Source organism: Oncorhynchus kisutch, linkage group LG17 (assembly GCF_002021735.2).
Source record: "Oncorhynchus kisutch isolate 150728-3 linkage group LG17, Okis_V2, whole genome shotgun sequence".
NCBI lineage: Eukaryota > Metazoa > Chordata > Actinopteri > Salmoniformes > Salmonidae > Oncorhynchus > Oncorhynchus kisutch.
In genome coordinates this window covers 85,581,039-85,599,714 of record NC_034190.2, presented here as the reverse complement: position 1 = coordinate 85,599,714, position 18,676 = coordinate 85,581,039, and the positions used below count along the sequence as shown (strand labels likewise).

Sequence of the window (18,676 nt, the reverse complement as noted above, 5' to 3'; positions counted from 1 at the left end):
CAAATTGACATTATTTTTCTTTTATTGGTTTTCTGTTAAAACAATAACAAAAAGAGAAATTCCACAGCAATTAACAAAGTAGAATAATAGTCCTATTACGCATGTATGACCACTAGGGCGATAAAGGTATATCTACTGAAACTCTCTACAGACATGGAACTCAGTTATACTGTATCTACTGAAACCCTTAAAATATATTTTTGATTTGTTTAACACTTTTTTTTGGTTACGACATGATTCCATATGTGTCATTTCATAGTTTTGATGTCTTCACTATTATTCTACAATGTAGAAAATTGTAGCCATCGATGAGCTTGCCCTCAGAAGCAAATGGCTCTTATTCTTCAGTGTTTGTTGGGTGCCCTCAACCAATTTGTTTTCAGTTGTCATTAGAGGTTATGGGATGATATTGAGATCTGGACTTCTCATTGGCTACTCCAGAACAGTCCAACATTTTAAATTATTATAATTTTTAACCATTCCAGGGTGCTTTTTATGTGTGTTTTGGGGTTTGTTGTCCTACTGGAAGACCCACAACCTTCAACAGACAGTTTTTGGACACTGGGTTGAACATTGCACTCCAAAACACCTTGATTTAAAAAAAAATTAAAAACAATATTTTTTCCCACCTTTTATTTAACCAGGTAGGTCAGTTGAGATCAAGTTCTCATTTACAACTGCGACCTGGCCAAGATAAAGCAAAGCAGTGCGACACAAACAACAACACAAAGTTACACATGGAATAAACAAGCGTACAGTCAATAACACAATAGATAACACAATACAGTGTGTGTAAATGGTGTGAGGAGGTAAGGCAATAAATAGGCCATAGTAGCAAAGTAATTTCAATTTAGAAGATTAACACTGGAGTGATAGATGAGCAGATGATGGTGTGTAAGTAGTGATACTGGTGTGCAAAAGAGCAGAAAAGTAAATAAAAACAGTATGGGGATGAGGTAGGTAGATTGGGTGGGCTATTTACAGATGGACTATGTACAGCTGCAGTGATCGGTTAGATAGCTGATGCTCAAAGTTAGAGAGGGAGATATAAGTCTCCAGCTTCAGCAATTTTTGCAATTCGTTCCAGTCATTCGCTGCATAGAACTGGAAGGAAAGGTGGCCAAAGGAGGTGTTTGCTTTGGGGATGACCAGTGAAATATACCTGCTGGAGTGCGTGCTATGGGTGGGTGTTGATATCGTGACCAGTGAGCTGAGGACTTTACCTAGCATCGACTAAAAGATGACCTGGAGCCAGTGAGTCTGGTGACGAATATGTAGCGAGGGCCAGCCAACGAGAGCATACAGGTCGCAGTGGTGGGTCGTATAAGGTGATTTGGTAACAAAATGGATGGCACTGTGATAGACTACATCCAGTTTGCTGAGTAGAGTATTTGGAAGCTATTTTGTAAATGACATTGTCGAGGATCGGTAGGATAGTCAGTTTTACGAGGGTATGTTTGGCGGCGTGAGTGAAGGAGGCTTTGTTGCGAAATAGGAAGCCGATTCTAGATTTAATTTGGGATTGGAGATGTTTGAATATGAGTCTGGAAGGAGAGTTTACAGTCTAACCAGACACCTAGGTATTTATAGTTGTCCACATATTCTCTAAGTTAGAGTAGTGATGCTAGATGGGCGGTCGGGTGCGGGCAGCGAACGGTTAAAAAGCTTGTATTTGGTTTTTACTAGCGTTTAAGAGCAGCTGGAGGCCACGGAAGGAGAGTTGTATTGGCATTGATAATCTGATTTCATGATGTCTTGCACACATTAAAGGCCCATAGTACCAGAGGCAGCCCCACAGTATTATTCAACTGATTTGAACTTCTCAATAAACCCACCTAAATCCTGGGGGGAAACATTCTGTGGACCAATTGAAACAAAATTAGAGCTCTTTGGCAATACATGTCAGTGCTGTGTTCACTGACGACCAGATGAAGCAATCCATGGAAAAGAGCACTCACAAAGATGGGGGAGGTTCGGTCAAGCCGTGGGGTTGCGTTTATACTTCTGGGGGGGGGGGGGGGGGGCTTTGAACAAGGCATCATAAAATCTGCAGATTATCAGGTGTTTTTGCAGTCCAATGTTCTTCCCAGTTTACAAAAACTGGGTCTCCATTCAAGGTTGTGGGTCTTCCAGCAGAACAACGACAACAAAACACACACACACACACACAAAAAAGCACACAGGAATGGTTAAGAGGAGATGCTGGACTGTTCTGGAATGGCCAAGCAAGAAGTCCAGCTTTCCATCCAAAATTTCTGGTGAGATCTGAAAACAAGTTGGAGGGCACCTTTTCGAAAGATTGATGAATTGCGATCAGTTTGCTGCTGAATAGTGACATTGCCAGTAGAAAGGTGAGCAGCTCTTGGGGGTTTTAGGCCGGGTTTCTGTGGGGCGGCAGGGTAGCCTAGTGGTTAGAGCATTGGGCTAGTAACCGAAAGGTTGCAAGTTCAAATCCCCGAGCTGACAAGGTCCAAAATCTGTCGTTCTGCCCTTGAACAGGCAGTTAACCCACTGTTCCTAGGCCGTCATTGACAATAAGAATTTGTTCTTAACTGACTTGCCTAGTAAAAAAAAAAGAAAAAAAATCCTTTTGACATCCACTGATGTAAAAAAAAAAAGTCCCAAGATGCATTTGTCTGCCGTTATCTTCGCCAAAAGACTGTGCAACCATGTGCTAGCACTGGGGTGCCAATCATTTTGTCCGTGCCAAAAAAAATACAAAAATAAATCCAATGTGTGGTGATCATAATTTGTCAAATTTCTATTTATTTTATTTATCTGAAAAGTACAAGAGAGACATGTCACGGACAAAGTTATTGGCACCCCAGAGCTAGTTCATGGTTGCACAGCCTTTGGCCAAGTTAACTGCAGACAAATGCTTCTTGGGGCTTACGCAAACATTTAAAAGAAAATAAATGATTAAGCCCTTTTTGCATCAGCAGATGTATGTGCTCAACTGTATGTGCTCAACTGTATGTGCCAGTTCATTCTGGCAGGATCGTCTCTCTCCGTCTCACTGGCTTGCCTGCTCTTTTTGTTCTCAGGTCTGTTGCGTGTAGAATATCATAGCCTATCTCATGGATAGGCCCTGCTTTACTGACGTTGCGAGACATTTCAAGCCAAGAAATTGCGAGATAGACGGGCCTAGCGCGCGGTCCTGACCGGCCTATACTGTCCCACTGTTCTCTGAAGTACGGCTACTAATTAGTCTCCTCCATTACAAAAAAACCAAACACTTAATCTAAGCAGTTGGCAGACTCGACACTAAAATGGGAGTCGATATGCAAGGAGTTGACAAAATCATTTCTTTCGGAGTCGTCTCTACCGCTAAGAAAGACCATTGTCCGTAAGTTGGAACAATGGCAGAGAAAGGCAAGTGACAGCGGTGAAGTCCTGTATGGCAATAATTTGAGGAAGGAAATGCGATCTTTGCGAGGTGGAGAGTCAATGTGGTGCTGGTGCAATTCTAAAGGGACGCGCTGTAAAACCCAAAACGGTTCCCGGTAGCAGCACCGCTGCAATGTGAATTCATCATGGATTTTAAATGGATTTTCGTAAAAAAATAAAATATATATATAATCGTTTTAACAGAACCAAATATAAAAATAAATATATTCCCCCCCCTCCCTCTATTTGTCACATCTCTACTACTTAGTAGCGTGGCCGTTTTAACGCAGGAACTTGATAAGTCCTTGTCTTTCCTCTGCAGACACCCTGACATGGAATAAACCGTCCATCAACGGGACAGCTCCTCTTCCCCGCAGTCTCCACTCTGCCACAACCATCACCAACAAGTGAGTTAACACATTTGTCTTTTCAGGGACTTTATTTTTAATTTTTAAGTAACTGGATGCTTGTACATTTTTACTTCTGAGCTGGTCTGGTGTATGGTTGGTCTATCAGGAGCTCACCTGTCTCCCTCCTCACCCCGTCTCCCTCCTCACCCCGTCTCCCTCCTCACCCCGTCTCCCTCCTCACCCCGTCTCCCTCCTCACCCCGTCTCCCTCCTCACCCCGTCTCCCTCCTCTCCCCGTCTCCCTCCTCTCCCCGTCTCCCTCCTCACCCCGTCTCCCTCCTCTCCCTCCTCACCCCGTCTCCCTCCTCACCCCGTCTCCCTCCTCTCCCTCCTCACCCCGTCTCCCTCCTCTCCCTCCTCACCCCGTCTCCCTCCTCACCCGTCTCCCTCCTCTCCCTCCTCACCCCGTCTCCCTCCTCTCCCTCCTCACCCCGTCTCCCTCCTCTCCCTCCTCACCCCGTCTCCCTCCTCTCCCTCCTCACCCCGTCTCCCTCCTCACCCCGTCTCCCTCCTCACCCCGTCTCCCTCCTCACCCCGTCTCCCTCCTCACCCCGTCTCCCTCCTCTCCCTCCTCAACCCCTCTCCCTCATCACCCCGTCTCCCTCCTCTCCCTCCTCACCCCGTCTCCCTCCTCTCCCTCCTCACCCCGTCTCCCTCCTCTCCCTCCTCACCCCGTCTCCCTCCTCTCCCTCCTCACCCCGTCTCCCTCCTCACCCCGTCTCCCTCCTCTCCCCGTCTCCCTCCTCTCCCCGTCTCCCTCCTCTCCCCGTCTCCCCGTCTCCCTCCTCTCCCCGTCTCCCTCCTCTCCCTCCTCACCCCGTCTCCCTCCTCACCCCGTCTCCCTCCTCTCCCTCCTCACCCCGTCTCCCTCCTCACCCCGTCTCCCTCCTCACCCCGTCTCCCTCCTCTCCCTCCTCACCCCGTCTCCCTCCTCTCCCTCCTCACCCCATCTCCCTCCTCTCCCTCCTCACCCCATCTCCCTCCTCTCCCTCCTCACCCCGTCTCCCTCCTCACCCCGTCTCCCTCCTCTCCCTCCTCAACCCCTCTCCCTCATCACCCCGTCTCCCTCCTCTCCCTCCTCACCCCGTCTCCCTCCTCTCCCTCCTCACCCCGTCTCCCTCCTCTCCCTCCTCACCCCGTCTCCCTCCTCTCCCTCCTCACCCCGTCTCCCTCCTCACCCCGTCTCCCTCCTCTCCCCGTCTCCCTCCTCTCCCGTCTCCCTCCTCTCCCCGTCTCCCTCCTCTCCCCGTCTCCCTCCTCTCCCTCCTCACCCCGTCTCCCTCCTCTCCCCGTCTCCTCCTCACCCCGTCTCCCTCCTCACCCGTCTCCCTCCTCTCCCTCCTCACCCCGTCTCCCTCCTCTCCCTCCTCACCCCGTCTCCCTCCTCTCCCTCCTCACCCCGTCTCCCTCCTCTCCCTCCTCACCCCCGTCTCCCTCCTCTCCCTCCTCACCCCGTCTCCCTCCTCTCCCTCCTCACCCCGTCTCCCTCCTCTCCCTCCTCACCCCGTCTCCCTCCTCTCCCTCCTCACCCCGTCTCCCTCCTCTCCCTCCTCACCCCGTCTCCCTCCTCTCCCTCCTCACCCCGTCTCCCTCCTCTCCCTCCTCACCCCGTCTCCCTCCTCTCCCTCCTCACCCCGTCTCCCTCCTCTCCCTCCTCACCCCGTCTCCCTCCTCTCCCTCCTCACCCCGTCTCCCTCCTCTCCCTCCTCACCCCGTCTCCCTCCTCTCCCTCCTCACCCCGTCTCCCTCCTCTCCCCGTCTCCCTCCTCTCCCTCCTCTCCCCGTCTCCCTCCTCTCCCTCCTCACCCCGTCTCCCTCCTCACCCCGTCTCCCTCCTCTCCCTCCTCACCCCGTCTCCCTCCTCTGTCTCCCTCCTCTGTCTCCCTCCTCTGTCTCCCTCCTCTGTCTCCCTCCTCTGTCTCCTCACCCCGTCTCCCTCGTCTCCCTCCTCACCTCCTCTCCCTCCTCACCCCGTCTCCCTCCTCACCCCGTCTCCCTCCTCACCCCGTCTCCCTCCTCACCCCGTCTCCCTCCTCTCCCTCCTCTCCCTCCTCTCCCTCCTCACCCCGTCTCCCTCCTCTCCCTCCTCACCCCGTCTCCCTCCTCACCCCGTCTCCCTCCTCACCCCGTCTCCCTCCTCACCCCGTCTCCCTCCTCACCCCGTCTCCCTCCTCACCCCGTCTCCCTCCTCACCCCGTCTCCCTCCTCACCCCGTCTCCCTCCTCTGTCTCCCTCCTCTGTCTCCCTCCTCTGTCTCCCTCCTCTGTCTCCTCACCCCGTCTCCCTCGTCTCCCTCCTCACCTCCTCTCCCTCCTTACCCCGTCTCCCTCCTCACCCCGTCTCCCTCCTCACCCCGTCTCCCTCCTCACCCCGTCTCCCTCCTCACCCCGTCTCCCTCCTCACCCCGTCTCCCTCCTCACCCCGTCTCCCTCCTCACCCCGTCTCCCTCGTCTCCCTCCTCTCCCCGTCTCCCTCCTCTCCCTCCTCACCCCGTCTCCCTCCTCTCCCTCCTCACCTCGTCTCCCTCCTCTCCCCGTCTCCCTCCTCTCCCTCCTCACCCCGTCTCCCTCCTCTCCCTCCTCACCCCGTCTCCCTCCTCTCCCTCCTCACCCCGTCTCCCTCCTCACCCCGTCTCCCTCCTCACCCCGTCTCCCTCCTCACCCCGTCTCCCTCCTCACCCCGTCTCCCTCCTCACCCCGTCTCCCTCCTCACCCCGTCTCCCTCCTCACCCCGTCTCCCTCCTCACCCCGTCTCCCTCCTCACCCCGTCTCCCTCCTCACCCCGTCTCCCTCCTCACCCCGTCTCCCTCCTCACCCCGTCCCTCCTCACCCCGTCTCCCTCCTCACCCCGTCTCCCTCCTCACCCCGTCTCCCTCCTCTCCCTCCTCACCCCGTCTCCCTCCTCTCCCTCCTCACCCCGTCTCCCTCCTCTCCCTCCTCACCCCGTCTCCCTCCTCTCCCTCCTCACCCCGTCTCCCTCCTCTCCCTCCTCACCCCGTCTCCCTCCTCTCCCTCCTCACCCCGTCTCCCTCCTCTCCCTCCTCACCCCGTCTCCCTCCTCTCCCTCCACACCCCGTCTCCCTCCTCTCCCCTCCTCACCCGTCTCCCTCCTCTCCCTCCTCACCCCGTCTCCCTCCTCTCCCTCCTCACCCCGTCTCCCTCCTCTCCCTCCTCACCCCGTCTCCCTCCTCTGTCTCCCTCCTCACCCCGTCTCCCTCCACTCCCCCCCTCCTCACCCCGTCTCCCTCCTCACCCCGTCTCCCTCCTCTCCCCGTCTCCCTCCTCTCCCTCCTCACCCCTTCTCCCTCCTCTCCCTCCTCACCCCGTCTCCCTCCTCACCCCGTCTCCCTCCTCACCCGTCTCCCTCCTCACCCGTCTACCTCCTCTGTCTCCCTCCTCACCCGTCTGTTCTGTAACAGGATGTTCGTGTTCGGAGGCTGGGTTCCCCTGGTGATGGATGACGTCAAAGTAGCGACACACGAGAAGGAGTGGAAGTGCACTAACACACTGGCCTGTCTCAACCTAGGTATGTCAGGCTGACCCTACACACTGGCCTGTCTCAACCTAGGTATGTCAGGCTGACCCTACACACTGGCCTGTCTCAACCTAGGTATGTCAGGCTGACCAACACACTGACCTGTCTCAACCTAGGTATGTCAGACTGACCTGTCTCAACCTAGGTATGTCAGACTGGCCTGTCTCAACCTAGGTATGTCAGACTGGCCTGTCTCAACCTAGGTATGTCAGGCTGACTAACACACTGGCCTGTCTCAACCTAGGTATGTCAGGCTGACCCTACACACTGGCCTGTCTCAACCTAGGTATGTCAGGCTGACCAACACACTGACCAGTCTCAACCTAGGTATGTCAGACTGACCTGTCTCAACCTAGGTATGTCAGACTGGCCTGTCTCAACCTAGGTATGTCAGACTGGCCTGTCTCAACCTAGGTATGTCAGACTGGCCTGTCTCAACCTAGGTATGTCAGACTGGCCTGTCTCAACCTAGGTATGTCAGACTGGCCTGTCTCAACCTAGGTATGTCAGACTGGCCTGTCTCAACCTAGGTATGTCAGACTGGCCTGTCTCAACCTAGGTATGTCAGACTGGCCTGTCTCAACCTAGGTATGTCAGACTGGCCTGTCTCAACCTAGGTATGTCAGACTGGCCTGTCTCAACCTAGGTATGTCAGACACTAGGCGTGGCCAGTATCCAGCTTGTCATACCTTCATACGACCTTGTACCGTACCAGGATATTCTGTAATACCCGGAACTGAACAAGGGCCACTGTTTTCAAACTCCATTCGCAATGCTAACAAGTACATGTAAAATCACATAGAGAATGCTAACGAGCGCATTGCGTACATTTTTGTACAGTTTCTGACCTAAACTATATAATGCTAGACCGCTGCACGCACAAAACATTAGCATTAGGAAGGCTCTTTATCCAGGAGGGGATTCTCTGCTGTTACCAAGCCAATGCTTGATTATGGAAGAAGCTAACCACTTAGCAAGATAGCTAACGTTCTGCTACATTGGCAAAATAACTGCCAAAGAATTTAGCACATTTTAGACAGTTAACTTTAGTAGTTATATGGTATCTAGCTGGCTGACATTTTAGTAGTGAATTCCACACTGTAACTAGATCACCTGGCTCATTATGCACAGCAGTGAGTGACTCATGAGGCTCCGGCTTCTCGTTGCTTGTAAATAAACACATGACTAAGGAATACCACAAGCATTATCATAGTGTGACAGGCGAAATTGAGAACGCGATGTTCTTTTTGTCACCTAACAAGTTGACTGCAGGTACAAATCTATATTTTCTTTGGTACTTCAATGAAGTGGTTAAGCAGGTATTGAAAACCATCCTGAGGCTTTGCCCAGATCCACCTGTGTACGGCGTACCGCCCAGATCCCCCGGTGTGCGGCGTACCGCCCAGATCCCCCGGTGTGCGGCGTACCGCCCAGATCCCCCGGTGTACGGCGTACCGCCCAGATCCCCCGGTGTACGGCGTACCGCCCAGATCCCCCGGTGTACGGCGTACCGCCCAGATCCCCCGGTGTACGGCGTACCGCCCAGATCCCCCGGTGTACGGCGTACCGCCCAGATCCCCCGGTGTACGGCGTACCGCCCAGATCCCCCGGTAATTGCCGTACCGCCCAGATCCCCCGGTAATTGCCGTACCGCCCAGATCCCCCGGTAATTGCCGTACCGCCCAGATCCCCCGGTGTACGGCGTACCGCCCAGATCCCCCGGTGTACGGCGTACCGCCCAGATCCCCCGGTAATCGGCGTACCGCCCAGATCCCCCGGCGTACCGCCCAGATCCCCCGGTGTACGGCGTACCGCCCAGATCCCCCGGTGTACGGCGTACCGCCCAGATCCCCCGGTGTACGGCGTACCCCCCAGATCCCCCGGTAATCGGCGTACCGCCCAGATCCCCCGGCGTACCGCCCAGATCCCCCGGTGTACGGCGTACCGCCCAGATCCCCCGGTGTACTGCGTACCGCCCAGATCCCCCGGTGTACGGCGTACCGCCCAGATCCCCCGGTAATTGCCGTACCGCCCAGATCCCCCGGTGTACGGCGTACCGCCCAGATCCCCCGGCGTACCGCCCAGATCCCCCGGTGTACCGCCCAGATCCCCCGGTGTACGGCGTACCGCCCAGATCCCCCCCCCCCCCCCCAGTATACGGCGTACCGCCCAAATCCCCCGGTATACGGCGTACCGCCCGGTGTACGGCGTACCGCCCAGATCCCCCGGTATACGGCGTACCGCCCAAGCCTAACGGGGACATGATGACTCGATCCAGAAATCAATGTTTAGTGACTTGACTACACCACTGATGTTTCACTCCTGTCCGCTCCTAGACTCGATGGCGTGGGAGTCGGTGCTGATGGATTCTCTAGAAGATAACATCCCCAGGGCCAGGGCCGGTCACTGCTCCGTGGCCATCAACTCGCGCCTCTACGTCTGGAGCGGACGGGACGGATACCGCAAGGCCTGGAACAACCAGGTGTGCTGTAAGGACCTCTGGTACCTGGAGACAGGTGAGTTCTTAAGTTCACTTAAACGGTCTGTAATGACACTTGTTCAGAAACATGCGTGTTGCTTATTTGTGTGTGTGTGTGTTAATTGAAAGTATCGATGATATATTTTGATGTAGAACACTTTTTAATAAAACATTTATAAAAAAATTGAGTGAATCTCAAGGTGATAATCTGTGAAATACTTGTGTGTTGGGAATTTAACCGTACAAATAAGTTAGGTGGGATACAGCGAATCCTTAATTTATTCAGGTAGTTATTTTGATTTGTTAACACCAACCGCTGCTCTGTTCCTCACAGAGAAGCCCCGCCCCCCGTCACGGGTGCAGCTGGTGAGAGCCAACACCAGCAGCCTGGAGGTGAGCTGGGGGGCGGTACCTACTGCAGACACCTACCTGTTACAGCTGCAGAAGTACGATATCCCCCCCGCCCCGGCCGCCACCACGCCCGGCGTCAGCCCCGCGACGTCACTACCGGTCAACTCCCCCAAGAGCCCTGTCACAGCCTCTGCAGCGTCCCCCCAGGGCCTGCCTCTCCAGGGCATAACGCTGGTCCCCTCCCCCACCACCACAATGCCTGGAAGTCCACTGGCTGCTGCGAATGCACGCGGGCCAGGTAACGACTACTGAATAACTAATTTTAATAACTAATTTTAATAACTAATTTTAATAACTAATTTTAATAACTAATTTTAATAAATAATTTTTATTTAACTTTTTGTATTTCTGTAATATTTTAAATGCTCTTTTTTTTAAAATATTTTATTGTTTGGCTTAACTTCTCAAAACTGTTTTTAATTATATTTGTGTCCAAACATAATCAAAGGGGTTTCTTTCCAGATCAGCCTCTTAAACGTTGGTTTTATTTTCTCTTAAACGTTGGTTTAAACATTGTTTTTGTTTTTTTCCAGCTATCCTGAAGGTGTCTGCTCCCCATTCCACCACAGGCACCTCCATCGTCACGGTGAGGCAGGCTAACCAGGGCGGGAAATCTCCCGTGACGGTGACGTCACTTCCTGCCGGGGTCCGCATGGTGGTGCCGGCCCAGGGTGCACAGGGAACGGTAAATGAAGTACTTATTGGTTCTTATGTACCAAATGCTACTCTATTTCCTATAGAGTACACTAAGTTTGACCGGGGCACATAGGGGAATTCACACTACTAACTTATCACCCTCGTGCACTTAAGGAAATCAAGTATGTATTGGAATTAGTGGATATATGGAGGCTTAAATATCGTGACCTACTGAGATATACATGGAGGAGGTTTAATATCCTGACCTAGTGAGATATACATGGAGGAGGTTTAATATCCTGACCTAGTGAGATATACATGGAGGAGGTTTAATATCCTGACCTACTGAGATATACATGGAGGAGGTTTAATATCCTGACCTAGTGAGATATACATGGAGGAGGTTTAATATCCTGACCTAGTGAGATACATGGCAGAGGCTCAATCAAGCTAGTCGTCTTGACTACCCATATCATTTTTGCTGGCCCGCAAAAGTTAGTGTTGATTGACAGCATTCTGTCCCCTAACTATCAAATCGTTGGTATACACAATACTCATAGAGAATTTATGATGTTGGAAATGTAATCAAAGCCTACTGGATGAGATTCTTTTTTTTACCTAGACAGAAGAATTTAAGGGACTTTTTTTCCCTACGTAAAATAAATACAACAGATCCCCCTATTTTATTTAGATAAAATCTCTTTTTCCAGAGCGTCCTGGACAAGATAGGCAGCCCCAAGTCATTACAAAAATTACAGACAAACATGGAAAAACTACAAGTAATCTAGTAAAAACCATTGAATTCACAAGAATATAACACAATCAAAAACAGCCAATTTAAAAACATTGACAAGCCTCAAAATCCTTCATCAGTGATTTAAAAAACACCAATCGGGGACAAGTTCTTCCAGTTTAAAAGTATTTTGTAAGGCGTTCCAAGATGATGGCGCAGAGGACATAAAAGCCCTTTTACCAAATTCAGTTGGGACATTTGGAACAGTTAGCAGGATAAAGTCCTGAGAAACGAAGAGATGACCCACCACATTTCTGAACAATAAAAATGCCCAAATAAAAAGGTAGTAAACCCAACATGGCTTTGTAAATTATTGTATTGGACACTTAAAATGTACCCTAAGATGCCATGCAAATCAATACTCCTCTTTTAAAACAACAAATATTTAGGTAAAAAGAGTTCATCTCAAACAGAGGAACTAAAAGATAGCAATAATAATAATAATAATAAACCGTAAACAAAAAGAAATGAAGGAACGTAATAAAGATCAAGTGTATAAAATATCTAAGCGTTATTTAAAAAAATAAAGCAAACTGGAAAATGCACCGAATTATAAAAATTAAAAAATTAAAAATAAAATCTTCAACATAGAAATACTTCCAAATATTATTTACTTGTTACAAATGGAATCACCCAGGATTCACCAAAGTACTTTAAACACGTGTTCTCATTTCATTCTCCTCCATCTCCACTAACTAAAGTTAATGGTAAGGGTATTTTTTTCTAATAATAGTATAAAATGAACAGCTATACAGAGACTCAAGTGAAGGCCTAATTACAGAGGATGAACTTCTTGATGCAATGAAAGCCTTTAAGTCTGGGGAAAACTCCAGGGCTGGATGGCATACCAGTGGAAGTAAACCGAACTCCGGGGCTGGATGGCATACCAGTGGAAGTAAACCGAACTCCGGGGCTGGATGGCATACCAGTGGAAGTAAACCGAACTCCGGGGGCTGGATGGCATACCAGTGGAAGTAAACCGAACTCCGGGGCTGGATGGCATACCAGTGGAAGTAAACCGAACTCCAGGGCTGGATGGCATACCAGTGGAAGTAAACCGAACTCCGGGGCTGGATGGCATACCAGTGGAAGTAAACCGAACTCCGGGGCTGGATGGCATACCAGTGGAAGTAAACCGAACTCCAGGGGCTGGATGGCATACCAGTGGAAGTAAACCGAACTCCGGGGCTGGATGGCATACCAGTGGAAGTAAACCGAACTCCAGGGCTGGATGGCATACCAGTGGAAGTAAACCGAACTCCGGGGCTGGATGGCATACCAGTGGAAGTAAACCGAACTCCAGGGCTGGATGGCATACCAGTGGAAGTAAACCGAACTCCGGGGCTGGATGGCATACCAGTGGAAGTAAACCGAACTCCGGGGCTGGATGGCATACCAGTGGAAGTAAACCGAACTCCGGGGGCTGGATGGCATACCAGTGGAAGTAAACCGAACTCCGGGGCTGGATGGCATACCAGTGGAAGTAAACCGAACTCCGGGGCTGGATGGCATACCAGTGGAAGTAAACCGAACTCCGGGGCTGGATGGCATACCAGTAGAAGTAAACCGAACTCCGGGGCTGGATGGCATACCAGTGGAAGTAAACCGAACTCCGGGGCTGGATGGCATACCAGTTGAAGTAAACCGAACTCCAGGGCTGGATGGCATACCAGTAGAAGTAAACCGAACTCCAGGTCTGGATGGCATACCAGTAGAAGTAAACCGAACTTTATTTGATATACTGGATGGCATGTAAGTTGAGGTGCATTCGGAAAGTATTGAGAACCCTTGACTTTTTCCACGTTTTGATACGTTTAGTGATGCACCGATATTATATTTTTGACTGATATCTGATATTTTCCTTGCTCCAAAAAACGGTGCCTATATTTTAAAAAATTGCGGTCTTTTTAAGCATTCTAGCACAGCTATTAAATAGTACCTAAATATACCTTTCTAGGGTGGAAACCCTCAACAACATTCTGAAAGGGCAGCGCGCGAAATTCAAAAAATATATTTTTTAGAAATATGTAACTTTAACATCAAGTCCAATACAGTAAATGAAAGATAAACATCTTGTTAATCCATCGTGTCCGATTTCAAAAATGCTTTACAGCGAAAGCACAACATATGATTATGTTAGGTCGGAGCCAAGTCACAGAAAAACACAGCCATTTTTCCAGCCAAAGATGGGATTCACAAAAAGCAGAAATAAAGATCAAATGAATCGCTAACCTTTGATGATCTTCATCAGATGACACTCATAGGACTTCATGTTACACAATACATGTATGTTTTGTTCGATAATGTGCATATTTATATCCAAAAATCTCAGTTAACATTGGTGCGTTACTTGCAGTAATGTTTTGATTTCAAAACATCCGGTGAGTTTGCAGAAATACTCGTAATAAACATTGATAAAAGATAGACTTCTCCTTAATGCAACCGCTGTGTCAGATAAAAAAAAAAAAACTTTACGGAAAAGCATCATCTGAGAACGGCGCTCAGAACCCAAAACAGCCAGAGGAATATCCGCCATTTTGGAGTCAACAAAGTTAGAAACAGCACCATAAATATTCACTTCCCTTTGATGATCTTCATCAGAAGGCACTCTCAGGAATCCCAGTTCGACAATAAATTGATTTGTTCCATAAAGTCCATCATTTATGTCCAAATAGCCACTTGTTGTTTGCGTGTTCAGCCCAGTAATTAATCTTCATGAGGCGCAGGCACTTGAAAAACTTGAAAAGTTCCGTTTACAGTCCTTTAGAAACATGTCAAACGTAGTATTGAATCAACCTTTAGGATGTTTTTAACATAAAACATCAATAATGTTCCAACCTTAAAATTCCTTTGTCTTCAGAAAAGCACTGGAACGAACCAATGCATTATTTACTCTGTAAATAACACTGCTGGGTGATTTTCATCATGATATTATTGATCGATTTGACTATGACTTATCTTAGCAATGGTGTTCATCTTTACAAACTGTAGAAGCTATATGAATAGAAACATTCAGAACTTTAGTGAAACGGCACAGTGGGGAAAAAAACATGGCAGCTAGATATCAACACTGGATGGTCTTCGGAGACACTGAACAAAAGTATAAACAACATGCAACAAGTTCTAACATTTTACTGAGTTAAAGTTCATAAAAGGAAATCAGTCAATTGGAAATAAATTCATTGGGCCCTAATCTATGTATTTCACATGACTGGGCCTTGAAGGGCATAGGCCCGCCCACTGGGGAGCCAGGCCCGCCCACTGGGGAGCCAGGCCCAGCCAATCAGAAATAACCAGGAAATAGAAGCCTCGGTGTTGTTGTCCATTGGTTTACTCTAATTAGGGGAGGAGGGGTGGTAGGGTTAGAATATGATAAAGGAAATATATTTCCATAAGTCCTAGTTAAAACTATAGTTATCCCAGGGCTGATTCATGCACAACCAGTTTAGTTCCTTCTATTCCATATTCTCTAGTCCTATGAATAACCAAACTTTATGCACTTTGAGATTATTCTTGTAAAACAGCAATTTTATAAATGTTAATAATTGTAATTATTTTGTACTTGTCTGCTCTCCCCGCCTCAGCCAATGGGCAGCAGCCCTCAGATGAGTGGCATGGCTGCGTTGGCTGCAGCGGCTGCTGCCACACAGAAGATCCCGCCCTCCACGGCCACCATGCAGCTTCCAGCTGGTGCTACTATGGTCAAGACCGTGGCCATGAGCCCCGGTTCACAGACTGTCAAAGTAGCCTCGCCTGTTATGGTAAGAGATCCCTGGACGAATAGTAACACACATACACACCATGTAAACCTCGGCTGTTAATTATGAACTCTTCAGGTGCACTAGAGTGATTTTGTTTATCAAGGCTGTGGTCCAATACCCACATTACCTACTGTACCACGTGGAGTGAAGCAATGTATCGGCCGTGCCTTCTAAATGCTATAGGGGATGTCTTGGCCGTGCCTTCTAAATGCTATAGGGGATGTCTTGGCCGTGCCTTCTAAATGCTATAGGAGCTGTCTTGGCTGTCCTTCTAAATGCTATAGGAGTTGTCTTGGCTGTCCTTCTAAATGCTATAGGGGCTGTCTTGGCTGTCCTTCTAAATGCTATAGGGGCTGTCTTGGCTGTCCTTCTAAATGCTATAGGGGCTGTCTTGGCTGTCCTTCTAAATGCTATAGGGGCTGTCTTGGCCGTGCCTTCTCAATGCTATAGGGGCTGTCTTGGCCGTGCCTTCTCAATGCTATAGGGTCTGTCTTGGCTGTCCTTCTAAATGCTATAGGGGCTGTCTTGGCCGTGCCTTCTAAATGCTATAGGGGCTGTCTTGGCCGTGCCTTCTAAATGCTATAGGAGCTGTCTTGGCTGTCCTTCTAAATGCTATAGGGGCTGTCTTGGCCGTGCCTTCTAAATGCTATAGGGGCTGTCTTGGCTGTCCTTCTAAATGCTATAGGGGCTGTCTTGGCTGTCCTTCTAAATGCTATAGGGGCTGTCTTGGCCGTGCCTTCTCAATGCTATAGGGGCTGTCTTGGCTGTCCTTCTAAATGCTATAGGGGCTGTCTTGGCTGTCCTTTTCAATGCTATAGGGGCTGTCTTGGTCGTGCCTTTTCAATGCTATAGGGGATGTCTTGGCCGTGCCTTCTAAATGCTATAGGGGATGTCTTGGCCGTGCCTTCTCAATGCTATAGGGGATGTCTTGGCCGTGCCTTCTCAATGCTATAGGGGATGTCTTGGCCCGTGCCTTCTAAATGCTATAAGGGCTGTCTTGGCTGTCCTTCTAAATGCTATAGGGGCTGTCTTGGCCGTGCCTTCTAAATGCTATAGGGGCTGTCTTGGCCGTGCCTTCTAAATGCTTTAGGGGCTGTCTTGGCTGTCCTTCTAAATGCTATAGGGGCTGTCTTGGCTGTCCTTCTAAATGCTATAGGGGCTGTCTTGACTGTCCTTCTAAATGCTATAGGGGCTGTCTTGGCCATGCATTTTCAATGCTATAGGGGATGTCTTGGCCGTGCCTTCTAAATGCTATAGGGGCTGTCTTGGCCGTGCCTCTAAATGCTATAGGAGCTGTCTTGGCTGTCCTTCTAAATGGTATAGGGGATGTCTTGGCTGTGCCTTCTAACTACTCTCTCTCTCCTGTCTCTCTGTCTGTGTGTCTCTCACCCGGTGTTGTCCTCCCTAGGTTAGTAACCCAGCAACCCGCATGCTGAAGACTGCTGCGGCTCAGGTGGGCACGTCAGGTGTTGTCACACCCGGAACGCCTTCTCGCCCTATCATCACCGTGCACAAGTCTGGCACGGTGACGGTTGCCCAGCAACACCAGGTGGTTACCACGGTAGTGGGAGGAGTCACCAAGACAATCACCCTTGTCAAGAGTCCCCTTACTATGGGGGGAGGAGGAACACTGGTAAGATGTTGTTTAGTTGCCTTAGCAGGATCCATAAATTGGCCGGCTAACTTAAATAAATATTCAGAAAAAACTAGATTTGGGGGGGGGGGGGGAGGTCTACAGTTTGGAGTAGTTGTTCTTTTCAATCAATTTAATTAAACCATTTAATAACAATATTAATGATAATGAAAGAACTTTTATCATTCAGAAATACATTTTTGTTTTTCTGGCATGTTTTTCTGCTTGTGCCAAAGCTAAACTTGGAATATCTGTTGTAAAAATTGTTGGTTTGAATTAATCCCAATTCCCATTTCATGCATCCTTCCTATAAAATACAGTGCCTTGCGAAAGTATTCTGGCCCCCTTGAACTTTGCGACCTTTTGCCACATTTCAGGCTTCAAACATAAAGATATAAAACTGTATTTTTTTGTGAAGAATCAACAACAAGTGGGACACAATCATGAAGTGGAACGACATTTATTGGATATTTCAAACCTTTTTAACAAATCAAAAACTGAAATTGGGCGTGCAAAATTATTCAGCCCCTTTACTTTCAGTGCAGCAAACTCTCTCCAGAAGTTCAGTGAGGATCTCTGAATGATCCAATGTTGACCTAAATGACTAATGATGATAAATACAATCCACCTGTGTGTAATCAAGTCTCCGTATAAATGCACCTGCACTGTGATAGTCTCAGAGGTCCGTTAAAAGCGCAGAGAGCATCATGAAGAACAAGGAACACACCAGGCAGGTCCGAGATACTGTTGTGAAGAAGTTTAAAGCCGGATTTGGATACAAAAAGATTTCCCAAGCTTTAAACATCCCAAGGAGCACTGTGCAAGAGATAATATTGAAATGGAAGGAGTATCAGACCACTGCAAATCTACCAAGACCTGGCCGTCCCTCTAAACTTTCAGCTCATACAAGGAGAAGACTGATGGCTACCAATGCTGTGGTAGCCAACTGCAGAGATCTACAGCTGAGGTGGGAGACTCTGTCCATAGGACAACAATCAGTCGTATAAAAATCTGGCGTATAAAAATCTGGCCTTTATGGAAGAGTGGCAAGAAGAAAGCCATTTCTTAAAGATATCCATAAAAAGTGTTGTTTAAAGTTTGCCACAAGCCACCTGGGACCCACCAAACATGTGGAAGAAGGTGCTCTGGTCAGATGAAACCAAAATTGAACTTTTCGGCAACAATACAAAACGTTATGTTTGGCGTAAAAGCAGCTCATCACCCTGAATACACCATCCCCACTGTCAAACAAGGTGGTGGCAGCATCATGGTTTGGGCCTGCTTTTCTTCAGCAGGGACAGGGAAGATGGTTAAAATTGATGGGAAGATGGATGGAGCCAAATACAGGACCATTCTGGAAGAAAACCTGATGGAGTCTGCAAAAGACCTGAGACCGGGACGGAGATTTGTCTTCCAACAAGACAATGATCCAAAACATAAAGCAAAATCTACAATGGAATGGTTCAAAAATAAACATATCCAGGTGTTAGAATGGCCAAGTCAAAGTCCAGACCTGAATCCAATCGAGAATCTGTGGAAAGAACTGAAAACTGCTGTTCACAAATGCTCTCCATCCAACCTCACTGAGCTCGAGCTGTTTTGCAAGGAGGAATGGGAAAAAATGTCAGTCTCT

General features: G+C 49.1%; 1 protein-coding gene across 1 annotated transcript in view; it reads left to right on the top strand.

Moving 5' to 3' along the window:
- hcfc1b (host cell factor C1b) overlaps positions 1-18,676 on the top strand; it is an 81,803-nt gene that overhangs the window by 11,379 nt on the left and 51,748 nt on the right. The window contains 7 exon segments of the mRNA XM_031794863.1: positions 3,710-3,794; positions 7,215-7,321; positions 9,667-9,846; positions 10,144-10,458; positions 10,754-10,905; positions 15,234-15,410; positions 16,819-17,043. Coding sequence (XP_031650723.1) covers positions 3,710-3,794; positions 7,215-7,321; positions 9,667-9,846; positions 10,144-10,458; positions 10,754-10,905; positions 15,234-15,410; positions 16,819-17,043 — 1,241 coding nt within the window.